The sequence below is a fragment of the Ursus maritimus genome, unplaced genomic scaffold (genome assembly GCF_017311325.1).
Source record: "Ursus maritimus isolate PB19 unplaced genomic scaffold, ASM1731132v1 scaffold_17, whole genome shotgun sequence".
Lineage (NCBI taxonomy): Eukaryota > Metazoa > Chordata > Mammalia > Carnivora > Ursidae > Ursus > Ursus maritimus.
In genome coordinates, this window is record NW_024424119.1 from 12,129,766 (window position 1) to 12,149,333 (window position 19,568).

Here is a 19,568-nt window from a genome sequence, read left to right on the forward strand (position 1 = left end):
TATATTATATATTATATATTCAATACAAGTATTTATTATTATTATATATAATAATTACATAAAGAGAGTTTTCTCAACAGTTTACTTAGTATCAGATGCTTACCTGACACATTTGTCTCTCTATTTTGTCAAGTAAGAGACTTGGAATACTGATAGCAACGTTAGTTCCATCTAAAGTATATTGGTTAACAAGATTAACAATACAAGTATTTATTATTATTATATATAATAATTACATAAAGAGAGTTTTCTCAACAGTTTACTTAGTATCAGATGCTTACCTGACACATTTGTCTCTCTATTTTGTCAAGTAAGAGACTTGGAATACTGATAGCAACGTTAGTTCCATCTAAAGTATATTGGTTAACAAGATTAAGGACTGCATTAACAACTTCTCTTTCTTTTTCCAAATACACGAGTGTTTCATTCACTGAAGCCCACAAAGACCGAACCTTAGAAAACAGAGAAAACCTTAGAAAACAGAGAAAAGTCTATACATAACCTGTACATGTATTAAAGAAATGTAAAACACAAACATATGCTCACTCTCAGGAACAAATGAAGTATTTCTGTAATGATTTCTGGTGAGAAAATGAATTAACTGTCTAAAAGCACTGATACTAATTCCAAAGGGATTTTAAAACTAAAGAATTTCTCAGGAGAAAAATAAAACAAAACAAAACACGAATTTCTCAGGAGAATTTAGCCCACCATGATTTTTGAAACAAATCTAAGAAACTTCATACTACCAAGATGCAATTACCATTTCCCGTGTTTTGACATGCCACCAATCTAACAGAAACTTTTCAGCAGGGATGCCTGGGGGGCTCAGTTGGTTAAGCATCTGCCTTCAGCTCAGGTATAATCCCAGGGTTCTGAGATACATTTCCACATCAGGCTCCTTGCTCATTGGGGAGCCTGCTTCTCCCTCTCCCTCTGCCCCTCCACCCCACTCATGCTGTCTCCCAAATAAATAAATAAAATCCTTAACGACAACAAACAAACAAACAAAAACTTTTCAGGGAGAAGTAATAAAAGATTTTGGCAGGGAGGGGAAAGAACCACTACACATCAATTTTAAGAGTCATTCAAGTTTCAAAAGGTTAAAATATGAAAAACAATGCTTCTTTAAAAGCAAAGAATCTTAGGCATATACCAACCTGTTTATGTTCATTACATGCATGTGTAATAAGGTTAATAGGTGGTAACTACACTTGCAGTGAGCACAGCATAACAAAGAGTTGTCCAATCACTATGCTGTACACCTGAAACTTACATATAACACTGTGTGCCAACTACACTTCAATTAAAATAGTAAAAAAAAAAAAATTAAAGAATGTTCACAGCATTTCTATCTGTAATAGTCAAAAACTGCAATTAACCCAAACAGCTACCTGGAGTAAAAAAAAAAAATATGTTGTGCTATATTCATAAAACACTACATAGCATTGAGAATGAACACACTACAACCTATGCTACAACAGCACAGATAAAACAGCATGAATCAAAGAAAACAAACACAAAAGAATATATTCTATATACTCCCCTGTATATAAAGTTCAAGAAGAGGCAAACTAATCTTTAATGTAAGAAGTAAGGGAAGTATTTACTCTTGGGGGGAAAATGGTTGTAAATGAAAGGGGGCTTGCGGCTTCTGGGGAAATGTTCTGTTCCTTAAACTGTATGCTGGTTAAATACATGTATTCACTTTGTGAAATTTTATCAGACTATACACTTAAGACTTTTGCACTTTTTTGTACATATGTTATGCCTTAAAAGAATTTATAAAGGTGGGAGGCACAGTAATTATACCCATGTTTGTGTTTGTGTCTTCCCGTGGTACAAGGTAAAAGCTGTCCCCAAAGAAGACTCATTGGCTGGCAGTCCCGAGGTCTCACAGGATAGCATTTCCTTGGTGGACAAAGATCCAGGATCTGAGTCTTAGATTTTTTTTTTCTTTTTTTCTGGTTCTCAGATTTTTACTTTTATCTTGTTAATGGATAAAAAATTGACCAGACACAGAGAAAGTGAACATTAACCAAACTCAGGAGAGATCAATGTGAAAACTTTTAAACAGGTTTCACATCAACCTATTAAATTTACAAAGATACTGTGTTCAGTAATAGAAGTATTCATATTCACGAAGCTGGAAGATCCATGAAAGAAGTGACTTTGCTTCTTTCCTTCACTTCTGTAGCTCTAATATCTACAATGCTTGGCACATGGCAGGTGATCAATAAGAATTCAATGAATGGCTGAATAATTATTTCCTGAGGAGGGCACTCACCTTTTCCAGTGACAAACTGCCTGGGAAGCCAAATTAACACCCAAAGCAGCTCAGTAACCATAAAAACAGAACAAAGAGCTTGAGAGAGATTTCTTCTAAACACAAAAGCCTAAGAAAACACTCCAATCTCACATCAAAGCCACCCTCTGAAAATCTCAGATTATTTATGTCTGCCAGATTCCTCCCTACGGCCAACCCAGCTTCAATGTGACTTCTCATTTTTCTTCCATACTTACCATTTCCCTTCAATTAACATATTTTATTTACATAAATTAACACAACTGATTAAGTTACAATCAAGCTGAACTTTTAACCATATTTAAAACTGCTTTTGTATATATTTAGTCTTATAAATTTTAAGTTAATTTTTCCATTATATTCATGCTTTTTAGAGGCACCCTGTTGATACCTCAACATATCACTTATTAATGAATTTTTTTAAAAAAATGCAACAGTTTTACCAAAAGAAATGATAAAAACAGAGAACATAAGAGTCCAATTTAGTAAGTCAACACTGCACATCACAAAAGAAAGAAAGATTAAATTTCTCCCTTAAAAAGTTACCTCACCTTCTGGATTTTCTCTTGTAGATTACTTTGGTCATCATAGGGTTCCATTCTAGTTAAAAAATAAATGATCTCATTAGTCATTTTTTAAAAATCTCATGGTAATTTACCATCAAAAGAGCGAACTGATCTATAAACCCACCAACAACCATTCCAATGAAAAACAAAAATAAAATTCTAGCTCAAAGCAATAAATTTTTTTAATAGATTTTATTTATTTATTTGACAGTGAGAGAGCAAGAGAGCACAAGCAGGGGAAGCGGCAGAGGAAGGAGGAGAAGCAGGCTCCCGGCTGAGCAGGGAGCCCAACACGGGACTCAATCCCAGGACCCCCGAAATCATGACCTGAGCCAAAGGCAGACGCTTAACCAATTGAGCCACCCAGGCACCCCGAAAGCAATAAATGTATTAGAAAAACTGGAGTAGGAATCAGAATTATGTTCTGATCCTATGGGATTCGTTTTCTTACTGGTAAAATGCAGGAGCTGCACTAAGGCAACTTTCAGCTCTGATCTAAAGGTCACTTACTTTTTTATTTGGTTTTGCTGTTCCATACATTCTGATCTCAAATTTCGTACCTGTTTAACTGACAACCTGTAAGAAAACATATAAATGACAACTATAATTCCATTACAATTAACTGGTGTAGACCACTTTGACATTTTCCCCCATTTCTTATCTTTGCTTAAGACCTCTCTTCCAAATGCATCCAGCAGCCAGCTAAAGGAGTCTAGACTTCCTTCAAGAGTTACAGGAGTGATCTAACATACAGGCAGCTATTGAGGTGGAACAGGACTTCTTGGCTCATATACACTCTGTCTTCAAAGAAAAATGCTGGAAGTAAGACTACTCTGCTTTCTTATCCCTGTCACACACGCTTAGGGGATAAATTTAAATGTTACCCACGACGGGCGACATTGTAGTTTTAAGGTGATTTCAAAGGATTTTCTAGTTTTCACAATAGATGACACAACATTTAAAAAGTTGTCTTACTGTGGTTGTTTATAATCATAAAAAATTAGACACATTCTATTTCTTGAGAGTAGGAACCTTGCCTGTCTTGTTTAATGCTGTAGGACGGTGCCTAAACAATATCTGGCACACAGAAGTAACTCAAATAAAAATTTGCTGACAATGCCAACCACATACCGCTATTTACATTTAAATTTAAATTAATAAAAAATTCAGTTCCTTAGTCATACCAGATATATTTAAAATGTTCAGTAGCAATGTGTGACTACTGGCTACTATGTCAGATAATGCAGTTATACAGCATTTCCATTATCATAGAAAAGTACCACTGGACAAAGGCATTCACTAGACATAGACCATTTGGTCTGGTGTGCTTCCTCCTTCCACAAAGGAAGACTCCATTGTCTCATCTGACTAGATGACTGACTAATCCTGTAGCCACAAATGCAATGTATCTTCCCTTCGGGTATGAAATTCATCATACTTAGAACAGGCTGTCTGATTGTTTTGTGCCTACTTCTTAATAAATTTTATAAAATGAAAAAAATTGCTGACAAGAGGAACTTAAATATAACATTAGATGAGATGGTTAAATAAACTACAGAACACCTATTTGATGGAATACCCACTTAATGGATACTCAACAGACTATTAAGTAGATATTAAAAGCAATATACTTTAGAAAATTTTAAAAATAATAAAAATAATTTTTAAAAATTTTAATAGAAGCAATATAGTATGGGGGCGCCTGGGTGGCACAGCGGTTAAGCGCCTGCCTTCGGCTCAGGGCGTGATCCCGGCGTTATGGGATCGAGACCCACATCAGGCTCCTCTGCTGGGAGCCTGCTCTTCCTCTCCCACTCCCCCTGCTTGTGTTCCCTCTCTCGCTGGCTGTCTCTATCTCTGTCGAATAAATAAATAAAATCTCTAAAAAAAAAAAAAAAGAAGAAGCAGCAATATAGTATGGCAATATGGAAAAATTTACAGAATAAAATATGAAGAGAAAAAAGTATACAAAATAGAATGAGCACAATAATTACAGCTTAAAAATGTATATCCATGTTAAAAAAAGAAAAACACCTAAGATACTGAATTTTTAAACTAAGGTAATATTTTCCTTTGCTCTAAAGTTTCATATACAATATGCACAGTTTTAAAATATCTTATTCAGAAGTTATCTGGCTTTAAAATGAAAAGAGGACACGAAGGGGTTTTGAGGTAGGCATGGACTACGGCCACTGAATGAAGGTACACTGATGACATTTGTTCAAGAAGAAAGGAATTTTCATTTTCTGTGAGGGGGAGGGGGGAGTTAGGGGTGAAAGACAGCTCGAGGGAGGGGCAGGAGAGGGAGAGAAAGTATCTTTTTTTTTTTTTTTAAAGATTTTTTATTTATTTATGTGACAGAGAGACAGCCAGCGAGAGAGGGAACACAGCAGGGGGAGTGGGAGAGGAAGAAGCAGGCTCACAGCGGAAGAGCCTGATGTGGGACTCGATCCCGGATCGCCAGGATCACGCCCTGAGCCGAAGGCAGACGCTTTAACGACTGCGCCACCCAGGCGCCCCCGAGAGAAAGTATCTTAAGCAGACTCCACACCCAGTGCAGAGCCCTGAGCGGGGCTAGGTCTCACAACCCTGACATCATGACCGACGCCAAAACCAAGAGTCAGATGCCTAACCAACTATGCCACTCAGGTGCCCCTGGAATTTTCATTTTCTAACTGTCAATGTATTACTTACTGTGCATTTTCTTGATACTTTTGGGTAATGCAGTCTTCTCTTTGTAAAACATGGAAAAATCTATTACGTGCGACATGGCATCTGGCAATGCATTTGTGCATATCTTGTGGCTTTACATTAAATGTCTCTGTAAAACGTATAGAAGATGCTACATGGAAAACAAGATCATAGAAAATATCAAATATCATATATCGAAAATTTTAAATTTATTAATTTTAAGAGATTAATAACTCGTCAACTAACAACTCCTTAAAAACTGGTATGCTACATAAACAGACACAACTAATTTTAACAAAAGCAAGGAAGCCTATTTTTAAGTACGCAACTAAAAAAGGGTATCTGAGGTTGAGTTGTTTTACATAATTAAAAACTTTGAGCGTCTATCGGCCTCAAATAATTCTTATTATCACAGCTTGATATATCCATGAACAAATACATTGTTATACATCAGCAACTTCTTAACAGGATCTTTTTACAACGAAGGAAGAAAATGAATTAAAAGAGATGAGGTGAGATCACAACACCTCCTTTGCTGCCATGAGTTTATTTTTCTATCTAGTAAGACCAACAGGACAACCAAATAAAATCAGTCTCCATTCCTCAAAAAATTCTTGGCTATGTTACTAATGATCAAAGCAGACCATGAGAACAATCCATCCAAACATTTCACAGTCCACATTTTTAGCTGTAATAAATCCTACTTTAAGATGGCTCAATACAATAAAGACGGATATTCAGAAAACAGGGACCACTCCACTGTACCTAACATTACTAATCCAAGTCCTAGGGTTACCCCCAAAGAAACCACAAATTCTATATTTAACTGGGGATAAGTTCACTGAATGTAGAAGTCATCTAGACACTAAACATGTTGATCAGAATTGCTTTGAATCAGAAATAGGAAATAGGACAACCCATGCTCAGAAGCCTTATGCACAACAAACTCTTGTTAAATCCAAACATACATATTTCATATAAAATACTTTGGGCTGCCTGTAATTGGAGTAGACCACCTATGAAAGGAAAAACTGGTAACAATGCTTACACTGCATGAAATTTTAAATATGCAAATACTTATACAGCAAGATCACATGTATAAGTCTTTAAAAATCATGCATAGAATATAAACTGGAAAAAACGTTTACATATCACATCACAGAGAAAGGATAGTAATAAATAAGAGCTCCTACATATGAAAAAAGGCAATAACAGGAGAAAAATGGACAACAATTATGAATATAGAGTACAAAAAGAATACAAGTTCATCTTAAACATATGAAACAATTTTCAATCTAACTAAATAAGAGAAATACAAATTAAAACCACCCTGAGATTCCACTTTAACCTATCAGACTAAAAGATAAAAATGTCTGACCACACACAATGGTGTTTGAGCCTTTGGGAAAACAGAAAGTCTCCATACACTAGTGATAGAGGTATAAATTGTCCAATCTCTACAGAAAATACTCTGATAATAACTAGCAAATTACAATGCACAATTCCTTTGACCAAGCAGTCTTCAGGAATTACATACAAACACACACACACCATATATATGTATATATGTATATGGTGTGTGTGCATGTGTATATATGTCTCTGTGTGTGTATATATATACATGTAATGTGTATGTGTGTACACATATATGTATATATACTTGAACACACAAAATCATATATATCTAAAGCTTGTCACTGTAACATTGTATTTGGGGGGGGGAAAGGTGGGGAGAAGCCAAATGTTGGTCAACAGAAGACTGGTTAAAAAACGTATTATGGTATATCCATTCAAATATGCAGTTCTAAAGACAGAGAATAAAGAAGCTCTATGAACTGATAGGAGATTATCTCCGATATATACTGTTCTGTGAAAAACACAAGATTCAAAACCCAATGTATGTCACCATTTAGGGTTTAAAAAAAAGAATATATATATATTCTTGATTACTTGATTACACTGGTTGCTTCTAATTTAACTTAGCCCTCTGGCTAGTTTTGTGAGGTCAGCAAGTTAGGAATGTTTTCTGTGATATTAAAGGGTTGTTTTTGTTTTGATTTTTTGAAACCCACAGAGAGGTATATGTGAAAGAGATCCTGTATAGTCCACAAAGCCTAAAATATTTACTATCTGGCCTTATATAGAAAATGTTTCCCAACCCCTGTACTAAAACATAATAAAATTATCTGAATAGTTACTTACATTCATTAGAGGCTTTCAAACTACAGTTCCAGTAGAATATTAACTATTACCCTGTGAGGTGATTTAATGTTTTTATCTTATCTTGCTTTATTAAAATCTCTTTATGACTTACAAATTATGAAAAACAATTAAAAATTTAAAACTCAAAACAAAAAAATTCCTACTAAAAATTTAACTTACTTTTAGAATGGGTTTTTATATATTTTATTGCAACAAATCTTGCAAAATGATACATCAGATGAATAAACTTAGGACCACCAGGAGAAAGAAACAGTGACCCAACAACTTGAGGAAAGCTCCCTCCACATTCCACCTATGGAAAAAAGAAATAAGATAATTTGAAGACCTAATCAATAATAACCTTATCAGTAATAACCATAATTCCGGGGTGCCCCAGTTGCACAGTTGGTTAGGCGTCTCTTGGTTTCGGCTGAGGTCACCATCTCAGGGTCATGAGATCAAGCCCCACTTCTGGCTCTGAGCTCAGCACAAAGTCTGCTTAGAATATCTTTCTCCCTCTCCCTCTGCTCCCCTCAACCCACGCCTCACAAGTGCTCTCTCTCAAATAAATAATAAATCTTTTAAAAATAATAATAATAATAATAGCCATAATTCCTATTACGTAGAATTATTCCATTTGAACCAGAAGTTGAATATTTGCATCTTTCTAAATTCTTGGTGGACTTGGTCACAAAAAATAATTATAATACAAAGCCACAATTATTGATACTATATGGGGACACACGCTAAAGTAATCTATCATCAAAAAAGTTTCCTTTAAACAAAAACTATGACATAAACTCCCAGGAACTCAGAAACCTATTTCTAATGCATCATAGGCAGCAAAGCTGGTTTCCTAGAAATATGCAGAATCCTAACCAACAACCATCAAAAATATTACTGTAACAAATATTTCCTTGCTATTATACTGTTAGCATAAAAGCATTAAAAAACTTTCACCTCCAAAAACTTGATGTACGCTTATACTTCAATAAAGCCAAAAATAAAATTTAATGTAGTTTTTAACTTCTTTAAGTTTACATCTCCCAGAAAGAGAATACTTACAGAAATCTTTTTTAACCATTCATAGCAATGTTTCCGGAATTCAGTGTCACTCTTTTGGTCAAATGGAGGCCAACAAAGCCTTAAAAACAGATATAAAAGCATTAGAATTATGAACAAAAAGAACTCAGCAAAATTTTTAAACATTAAGCTTCTGTCCTATACTAGAAACATTAATGCTAAATGAACCAAGGCTAATATTTGCAGATTTCAACTAAAGGAGGATGCTAACCTGTGAGAAATTGGGTCTTTTTCTTTATAAATTACTGTAAAATTGAGTTGTTTACCACAAATCATCAGTGTATACATATGTTAAATGAAGGACTGAATAACCATTAAAATTACTACAAATCAGCTAAAGAAGACAACACTCTCAATGAATTCATGGACTAACGCAAAAAGATGGTATAAATAAATTAGTATGTTAAGCTCGAGAGAAAAAAAAAAAGAGACAGAGAGAGAGAGAGAGAGAAACATAAATGGTTGCACAGGAAGAGCACAGAAGGAATAACATGAGAGCTTTGGACTCCTAGAAATAACCCATATCATAGTCAGTGTGTGCTACTGTTTTGTGGATAAACAATATATAAAATTATTAAAAAGAAAAGTTTGCCTCTGTTTTAGTCAAAAATAATAGACTTAAAATTTACCTATTGCTTTCCCCTGCTAAATTTTTATTCTGAAGCATAGTTATTTGTTTAGGCCCCCATTTTTTAATATTTCTATGTCACAACATACATTCTATAGTCATATAAAAACTTAAGTATGCATCGAAAAAAAGGACTAAAGGACTGGAATGTCAACAGCGATATTTTCTGGTTGGTGATTTGAGGAATGATGTTTGCCTCCTTCTTTACATGTTTCTGTATTTCCTGAATTACTTAATATGAACTGTATTTTGTTTATAATCAGAAAAAGGGAAAAAAATTAGAAAATCTATTTTTATTTGGGAAGAGTAAGTCCTATAGCTTAATGATAGAGATTTACAAAAAAGATGTTTTAAATATACATGTTCTTCTGGTCACTCATAGCTTTAACTGGACACAAAATATTAAGACTAAAATATCAAAAATAACAATGCCTAATCAATGCATTTACTTGTTGCTTTTTTTTTTTTTTTTTTAAAGAGACAGAAAGCACGAGTTGGGGGAAGGGCAGAGGGAGAAGGAAAGAATCCTCAAGCAGACCCTGTGCTTTTCTACTTAAGAGGATAATAGCACAGTATAAATATTAAAATAAATTTTAACACTTTTTCTGGTAGTAGAAGCCCAAATCACATGCAAAATAACTTGGAACCACAGTTCAGTGGTATTCATGTTTTTACCTCCTTCTTAAACTATTTAATATTCAACAGTATCTAACATTAGACTAAACTTAATAGGAATGATTTTCACCTACACCACTTGACACTTTTATATATCACTGACAAAAATAATAAGGATTTAGAGAGACCTAAAAGGTAAAAATAGACAAAAAAAGTAACACTGCCTACAGGAAAAGGAGTAAGGCAGAGGATAAACAGCAAAAAAAAAAAAAAAAAAAAAAAAAAGTAAGGTAAAACTATATAGATTGGTACCGATTAACTGTTTTGCCTTGTAATTGTGACTAAGAAGAATGTTAGGAACTCATTTTATAAAACAAAAGACTTACCTATGAAATAATCAATGATTTTAAAATATATGATTTTAAGATAAGTACCAAAGAAAAATCACTCAGATTTACAAAGGTTAAGCACTAAATTTGCAGGACTCAAACCTGACTTTTGTGATAGCCATTCATATTTGTGAAAGGCCAAAGTTGAAATTCTGGCTTATATCAGAGCATACTCCCTTTTCAAATTTGAGAATGACTCCTCATAAAAAGAAAATAAAATAACTCGACTCACTTGAAAACTTCTTTGGTGAGAGACTGGTCCAGCGTTTGAAACAAAAAATAAGAAACGATTTGAAAGGCATCACGGTTCAACTTGTCAAACATGTTCCTAGTAGTTTAAAAAGAAATAAAAGCGGGGGAAAAAAAGGAAAATGGTTAATAAAACTAAACAGCATCAAAAGCTGTGTAAGAGTTTAACACAAATTCATATTTTTCATTCTCTTCAAGAGAATTCAAATTAATGTTTTATTCATGTACATTTTTATAAGTCATTAAGAAAACCAATATGCTTTTATTTTCTGATTCTGATAATACTGATCAAATAGAAAACTGGTAGAACTTCCCTTATTGCCATGAGAATATTCCACAAAAAGAAAACGAAAACCTAATTAGGTAGTAGAGAGAAAACCGTGGCCTATGATATGCTGAAGAGATATAAACCAACATTTATCGAATAACAATAAAAATAGCTACCAATAGTTTATCATTTCCCAGGTATTATTTTAAGCCTTTTACAGGCAGTAACTCATCTAATCTTCACCACAATCATGAAAGCTAGCTGCTTTATCCTTGGGTTAATTCTAATGACATCAGATTGTAGTTTAATTATTCTCATCATACAGATGAGAAATTTTTAAATTTGGAGAGGTTAGATAAATTGCCAAAACTATCCAAAATCATAAAATTGGGAAGTGGAAGAGCAGTGATATGACATACGTCATCTGACTCCAGAGTCCAGGGTCTTTACCATTTAACCCCAGGACCACCCTTATATAATGTAGTTCTAGCAAGTCTTTTAAAGTTTTGATTGTCCTGATCTTCCTAACTAATCAAGACAAGCCTAGAAAAAACATAATTATGTTTAAAAATAACAACAACAAACTAAACCTTATAAGAAATGCCACACGGCTATTAAGGAAGCCAGAGTTAACATAAGGGCAGTTTGGCAGCCACTGGGCCAGAGTCATCAGCCACTGCTCTAAGATGGATGTCCACTCCTCACACCCCCGTCCAGAACCCTGGTGTCCAGTAAGACACAGAGAATTCAGGCTTCAGGCAGTGCGAGAGCCAGGAAGAGGAGAGCTCTCTGAACTTCAGCTATAGCAACAACCTGCTGATGACAAGGATCCACCTCCGGTATCATGTTCTGCTGCACGGCGCACCTGCAGGATTTTAAGCGACACTTTGGCAATTCCCAAGGTAAAACAACTTGGCACAGAGGTATAGCCACCATTTTTCAAAGTCCTGGCAGTGAAGTATGAGTAGTAGGGGAAATGAAAAAAAAAAAAAGCAATTTAAGTTCTCTGGATAAATGAAAAGGGGATAAAAATGGAGCACATATTCCCATCAGGCTCCTCTGCTATGAGCCTGCTTCTTCCTCTCCCACTCCCCCTGCTTGTGTTCCCTCTCTCGCTGGCTGTCTCTATCTCTGTCGAATAAATAAATAAAATCTTAAAAAAAAAAAAATGGAGCACATATTCCAAAAGAAGTTAAAGTTTACGCTCAAGAAGGAAACGAAATAACCTGTCAAAGTTATCAGATAAAAAATTATAAGTGCCTTCCCCCATCACTCTAGTATAAAAAGGTCATCCGCATGGGTGCAAAAGAATAGTTCACCACTGGAGCATCAAAAGAAGTTAAAACCAAGGGGCGCCGGGGTGGCTCAGTTGAGTGTCTGCCTTCAGCTCATGGCATGATCCCAGGGTCCTGGGATAGAGCCCCATGTCGGGCTCCCTGTCCCACTCCCTCTGCTTGTGTTCCCTCTCTGTCAAATTAAGAAATAAAATCGTAAGGGGTGCCTGGGTGGCTCAGTTGTTAAACATCTGCCTTCAGCTTGCAGCGTGATCTCAGAATCCTGGGATCGAGCCCCACATTGGGCTCCCTGCTCCGCTGGGAGCCTGCTTCTTCCTCTCCTACTCCCCCTGCTTGTGTTCCCTCTCTCGCTGGCTGTCTCTCTCTGTCAAATAAAAAGAAGAAAAAAAGAAAGAAAGAAAATCTTTAAAAAAAAAAAAAGTTAAAAACAAAAGAACCAAATAACTATAAAGGAAAGGTCTCAGAAGAAACTAAGGACATTATCAAAAAGGGGGGGGGGCTCATTAGAAAATAATAGAATATATCTAAGGATATTCTCTCTATAGAAAATATTTTTAACACTTAGAACAGCGATCTGAGATATTTCCATGTTTGGTACATTTTCAACAATTATCTGTAGGATATCTCAACTGGGTGAGTCCTTATTTTCAGACTCTAAAAAGAAACTGACTTAGGAGTTAGGCAATTACAAAAGGAGCAGTGAAGCACTGCATGCACAACAAATACAGGGGAGTACTCCCTTGAACAGATAAAGCTTTGTCCTCGAGTTGAAAAAAAAGAGTTAAGATTAAAGTTCCCATGCTTATCCATACGTCAGACAACTCTTGTCCTTGAAATGTTTCTATTCCTCAACAAACACATAGGAAGTTCCTTCCTTCTTATCATCTCTCAAACCTGATATTTTTTCACATAGTATCCTGTTGTCTTCACTTTGACACTTATTATAATTTTTAATAAGATCTTTGTTGAAGGTTTGTTCACCTGCTAGACTGAAATTCTGCAAGAGGAAAGTTTGTTTCTATTCAGTTCACCACTGCATACCCGTATCATATATAAGTGAATTAAAAAATCTATTAAAAAATTTTAAGTAAATTTGACAGTATATTCATGCCTAAAGCATTTTAAAGAGGACACCTGTTTCAAAATGATAGATCACTCCTAACAACCCACTGAAATGACTCTAAGGGATAATTTATGACAGTGCTGGGGAGGAGGGAGCCCAGCACTTAACAGATTTTAACTAATTTTCAAAGATAGAAAACAGACTGCAGTTGGAGAGAAAACTCAAGTTGCTGAACACTGGAGAGAAGGAGGCAGTGGCAATGGTAAGCATTCTCAGTGGAAGCCTGGAGAAGCTTCAAGCTTCTCTGCCAGTACAGAGAAAATGGGCAATTAAATCATGTGAAATAACTGGACTATTTATTAATACATAATTATAACCTTATAAATGCTATCCACTGGTTGTCAATTTTTAGAATAGGCTCCTAGACAAAGCACTTCTACATGTAAATAATAGTAACTTCTAAAAAAATAGTTAACTGGTAAAACTTAATTACGGCTCTAACAAAAAACAAACAAAAAAAAATTACGGCTCTGACCTTTGACAGTAAAACAGCATACATTTGAAAAAAGTCAAGAAGGCAGGGGAGGGCAGGAAAGTGTGGGTGAGCTAATGAGTTATAAATAACAGTTACTTTCATTGTGAAATTACACAGTGGGAAATCAATAGATTCTTTGACACTGATACATCAAGAAATAGACGTCTAAGCACATTATTAAAATGCTGCCACTAGAAGAACTGAAATAACAATCAGAAAAGTCAAAAGATTGAGAACAGGGGCTCCTAGGTGGCGCAGTCGTGAAGCGTCTGCCTTCGGCTCAGGGCGTGATCCCAGCGTTCTGGGATCGTTCTGGGATCGAGCCCCACATCAGGCTCCTCCGCTAGGAGCCTGCTACTTCCTCTCCCACTCCCCCTGCTTGTGTTCCCTCTCTCGCTGGCTGTCTCTCTCTGTCAAACTAATAAATAAAATCTTTTAAAAAAAAATAAAAATTAAAAAAAAAAGACTGAAAACGGGAAATAGCCTATGTATCTCAAATTTCTCTTGGGCTAGAGTGGGAAAGATAACACTCCCTAAGTTGATAAGTTTAGACACAGAAATGCATACAAAGTATCTAGACTTATGATCATAACTATTATATTAGTGACAAAGTAGGGAAGGGATTTTTACTTTCCATCTTAATACCCTTTTCTACTATCTTTTCTGAACTGCGGAATGGCTCAGTTGGCTAATTCATAAAGTAAAAATTATAAACTAGAGAACAACCACTTTGAAAGGCTCCTCGAGTCCTAAAGCGGTTGAACATACTGTTCTCACATCCTTCCACGACGAACTCGCCATCCCTCCCTGGACTTCACAGACCACCCAGCATCACCACTAAAGCAGTATTAAGCTGTCCCTCTAGTCTTGCCCCAACTGCAGACACGACTCCCCTACAAAGCGTTTCCCGCCCGGTTCCGTGATTCATACAGTTTCTGCCACCAGGCAGGCGCCACAAGGCGCATGGGTTTTGTAGCCAGTGCTGGCACACAGTAACCGTTGGACTGCTTGATTCAACACCCTGCGAGGTCCGCGAAAGGGTGGGTCACACCAGCGCCTCGGAGTCCCCCACCCGTCAACCCCGGTTCCTTACACTCCGAGGTGCGTGTGCGACACGATCTTTCCGCAGGCAGCGGTGGCCGGGCCTGGCTCGAAACCGAGCGCCTGCAGATACATCCAGAGATGCTTCTTCTCGAAAGAGGTGACCCAGACTGAGCTCATCTTCGCTGTAGGCAGTATCACTGCAAAAGAAGTAAGCACAGGCCCAAAAGACACAGAGGGCCTTCAGGCTCCCTCCCTACGGGCAGCCTGAGGTAGGAGCGGCCCCTCCACAGCCACCGCCTGTTCCTCTCTCGCCCGGAGCCATGTCGCCTCAAATGGCCGTAAAGTCTCAGGGAAACGAAGCCTTTAACGGTACTACGTACAGCTGCCTAAGCCAAGCCTACAAAAACCAAGACTCCCGCGCTTCCGGAAAAGCGATAAGCACCGGCGCTACCTAGCTTCCGGTGGAGGAGGGACTTCCACGGCCGACTATATTTCCCGCCATGCAATGCACCCTGTTCTCCATCTCTTCCAGTCAGGCCCTGCCGAAAAACTACAAAACCCATAGTGCATTGTGTTGCCAGCGAACTCTTTGCGCTTGCGTAACTTCAAGTATTATCTTGCCGTAGCCCCGTGGCTTCGCGCCTTCTGCTGTTTTGTGTTTGTGGTTCCTTTTGCTCCTATAGGTCGATTTCATCAGATAAAAAATGTAGCTTTAGGACTGTGGCTCCTCGCAGTAGAAAAAGCATTGCACTGGGTTCCATCCTAACCTGTCTCACTAGCTGTGAGATGTAACGACATCTAACCAGTAAGCGCCGAGTCTGTTGTTAGTAAAATCTTGCATGCTCTCAAATGCTGAATGTTCCTTTCCTCTTCAAGCCGTAAAAATCTGGCGCTCCCCTAAGCAAACAGTTTCCCCTGCAGCCCTCTCCACTGACGACTGTTTTCTCTCTCGCACCCCATATACAACAGGATCTGGAAATGGGGTGGGTATCCTACTTATTTCTCATTGCCTCCTCTGGCAACAATCGCCTCCCTAAAACCAGCTCCTTTGAATTTTATGCTTTCACCCACAACTCTTGCTTTTGGAGGTAATGTATTAAGATTGGGTGTTGGACCTCATTTGCAGAAGGTTTAGACTTACTTGTTTCTCCAGCATTCCTCTTGGGATAATTTTTGGTGATTTACATATCCATAGGTGACCTTTCAATGCTCTGGCCTCTCGGTTCCTCTACCTCTTCTCAGCTCTCTGGCCCCTTTCTCTCTTTGCCAGCTTTATCTTTGCCAAATCCCTACTAAATCCAGTTTTCTGCCTACCCCACACCTGCAACTTAAACACAATTTATGATGCCTGTTGTCGCTCAAAATTCATGACAACTCAGGGGCGCCTGGGTGGCACAGCGGTTAAGCGTCTGTCTTCGGCTCAGGGTGTGATCCCGGCGTTACGAGATCGAGCCCCACGTCAGACTCCTCCACTATGAGCCTGCTTCCTCCTCTCCCACTTCCCCTGCTTGTGTTCCCTCTCTCGCTGGCTGTCTCTATCTCTGTCAAATAAATAAATAAAATCTTTAAAAAAAAAAAAATTTCATGACAACTCAAATGGCCTCTTAGGCTTGCCCTCTCCTCCCTGTTTTTCCCAAATCTCACTCTCTATACAATTTTACATCTTCTCTTCCCTTACTCCAATACTTCTTTCCCCTCTTCTCAATGTCTTTTGTCCTAGTTAATAGATGCTTCCAAAAAAGACCTATCAACAATTTACCAAACTGCTTATATCTTTGCCCATATAGTCTTCCTCCTCTCTTATTATCTCGGTCAATCAAGGTGTGCCTCCCTAAGATTAGTCCTTTGACTTATTCGATGGGTCATATTCCTTTTCTCCTACTCAAAGAGTTTGCTCCAGCGTTTGTCCCTTATTCTCCCCTGCATCACCAATCTTCCCATAAATATACAAACATGCTATGCTATCTTCCATTGCTTAAAAAATTAAATTCCTTTGACCCAATGCCTTCTAGCTACTACTCCATTTCTTATTACAGAAAAATTTCTCCCGGGACACCTGGGGGCCTCAGTCACTTAAGCATCTGCCTTTGGCTCGGGTCATAATCCCAGGACTCTGGGATGGAGCCCCGCAGGGGACTCCCTGCTCAGCGAGTAGCCTGCTTCTCCCTCTCCCCGCTGCTTCCCCTGCTTGTGCTCCCTCTCTCTCAAATAAATAAATAAAATCTTAAAAGAAATTTCTTCCAAAAGTTTTCTATACCCACCTCACCACTAATAGTAACTTGCTAAGGCCACTTATATTGACTAATGTTCTTTAGTTGCAAGCAGCAAAACTCCTCTGAGGGGGCTTTATTCGATGAGTATCAAGTAGCATAAAAAAGAATGGGAAGGCCAGAGAATAAGGTTCAGAAAATGGCAAATTCATGTGCCACTCTACCCAAGATTTATATGCCAGCAATCCAATTTACATTTTAAAAATAGCTTAATGTATTATTCTAGGTGAATGCCCTTATAACTACCACCAAAGACAAGAAATCAAACTTTTCCAGCCATCCCAGAAACCCCTCATTTCCCAAAAAAAGAACCACCATTCTCACTTTTATAGTAATCACTTCTTCGCTTTGTCTTATAGTCTCACCAACTAAGCATGGTTCTCTAGGCACTATAGTTCAGTCTTACCCTTTTTATACTTGCCTTGTCTCTTCTTTGGGTTGGTTGTTGATTTTTGTTTTGTTTTTTGTTTTTTTTCAGTCTTTCCCAGATTTGTTTTTTTTTTTCTTTAAATAATATCATTTAATATACAGGCTTTCCTCTATCCTCCCCTACTCCTTTTTTTTTGTACAACTATTCTGTTGAGGAAGTGGGGCTGTTTGACCTAAATAATATCCCTTAGTCTGGGTTTTACTAATGGCATCTTTGCTGCGTTTCCACATCTTCTTCTGTCTCTGTCCTCTGTATTTCCTTCAAATGAGCACCTGGATCCAGAGGATTGATGAGATTCAGGTGTGATCCCTTCGGCAAGTCTAGATGATGGCTGGCGTATGTTGTTTCATCAGGCTGTACATATCTCTATTTATGCCACTGACAGGCATTGATGCTAAATGCCTAGATCTGTTAATTTCCTGGGGATTGCAAAATGCCAAAATTCTAATTTATTATTTGTTATGAACTGAATGTTTGTGCCTCCCTCCCCCCAATTCCTATGTTGAAACCCTACTCCTCAATGTGATGGTATTAGAAGGTGGGGCCTTTGGAAGGTTATTAGGATTAGATGAGGTCGTAAGGGTGGAACCCTCCTGAATAAGATTAATACCCTTAAAAGAGTCCCAAGAGAGCTTGCTTACTCTCTGCTCTTTCCACCATTTGAGGATACAAAGGGAAGTGGTGTCTCTTCGACCTGGAAGGGCCTTCCCCAAAACCCAACCAGGCTGACACCCTGATCTCAAACTTCCAGCCTCCAGAACAGTGTGAAAGAAATGTTTGTTGTGTAAACCACTCAGTCTAAGGTCATTTATTACAGCAGTCCAAACTGACCAAGATACCATTTTTTTTCTTGTTACTAGCAATATCTTTATGATAGACATTTTCCCTCATCTACTATTTAATCTAGTGGTAAAGGTATAAGGAAACATAGGGCGCCTGGATGGCACGGTCAGTTGGGAGACCAACTCTTGGTTTCTGCTCAGGTCTGATCTCAGGGTTGTGGGATGAAACCCTGTGTCGGGCTGCGCACTCAGTGTGGAGTCCGCTTGGGACTCTCTCGCCCCCTCTACCTCCCCCACCCCCCAAAAATAAATAAATAAATAATATATATTAGTAAATATTAATATATTAATTATATTAAATATATTAATTATATATTAAATAAATTATATATTTATTTATTTTATATATATATATACACTGTTGATTCTTTCCCTTTGTTTTTTTATTTAAATTTGATTAATTTATATATAATGTATTATTTGTTTCAGGGGTACAGGTCTGATTCATCAGTCTTACACAATACTCAGCGCTCACCACAACACATACCCTCCCCAATGTCCCTGGCCCAGCCACCCCATCCTCCACTCCCCTCCCCTCCAGCAACCCCCAGTCTGTTTCCTAAGATTAAAAGTCTCTTATGGTTTGTCTCCCTCTGGTTTCATTTCATTTTTTCCTCTCTTCCCCTATGATCCTCTCTGCCTTGTTTCTCAAATTCCACATATCAATGAGTGAGATCATATGATAATTATCTTTCTCTGATTGACTTATTTCGCTTAGCATAATACCCTCTAGTTCCATCCACAACGTTTCAAATGGCAAGATTTCTTTTTTTTTTCTTTTGATGGCTGTCTTTCCCTTTATAACAGTTAATTAGTTTACTGTCATCTCCTGAAGGTGACCAATTAAATTGTTTATATGTATGATGGTATATTTGGACATTTAAGAGGGGTCACACTTGATGGGGTTCAATCTATTGCAATTATTATCCTTACTGAAGTTCAAATTGTTCTGTCTCTAGTCAACAGGAAACTCTTCAAATTGGTTTCCTAGCCATCTGGAATAGCAAGAAGTTTAAGGATCATCTTATAAATGTACTGCTTCAAACCTGGAATCAGCCATTCCTCCAAGAAGCCCTGATTTCTTTCAGTGGGA

At 37.5% G+C, this 19,568-nt stretch overlaps 1 protein-coding gene across 3 annotated transcripts in view; it reads right to left on the reverse strand.

Moving 5' to 3' along the window:
- Positions 1-15,488, reverse strand: part of HAUS6 (HAUS augmin like complex subunit 6) — a 43,133-nt gene extending 27,645 nt beyond the window's left edge. The window contains exons 1-8 of one of the 3 annotated variants that reach the window (XM_008689810.2): positions 14,983-15,488; positions 10,712-10,807; positions 8,830-8,908; positions 7,945-8,077; positions 5,566-5,692; positions 3,382-3,447; positions 2,857-2,905; positions 282-452 (exon numbers count right to left, since the gene is read on the reverse strand). In XM_008689810.2, coding sequence (XP_008688032.1) covers positions 282-452; positions 2,857-2,905; positions 3,382-3,447; positions 5,566-5,692; positions 7,945-8,077; positions 8,830-8,908; positions 10,712-10,807; positions 14,983-15,110 — 849 coding nt within the window. In that variant the 5' untranslated portion in view covers positions 15,111-15,488. Of the gene's footprint in view, positions 1-281; positions 453-2,856; positions 2,906-3,381; positions 3,448-5,565; positions 5,714-7,944; positions 8,078-8,829; positions 8,909-10,711; positions 10,808-14,982 lie in introns of all 3 variants that reach the window. The other 2 variants (XM_040631465.1, XM_040631466.1) reach the window with 2 other exon arrangements.
- Between the last annotated feature and the right edge of the window lie 4,080 nt (positions 15,489-19,568).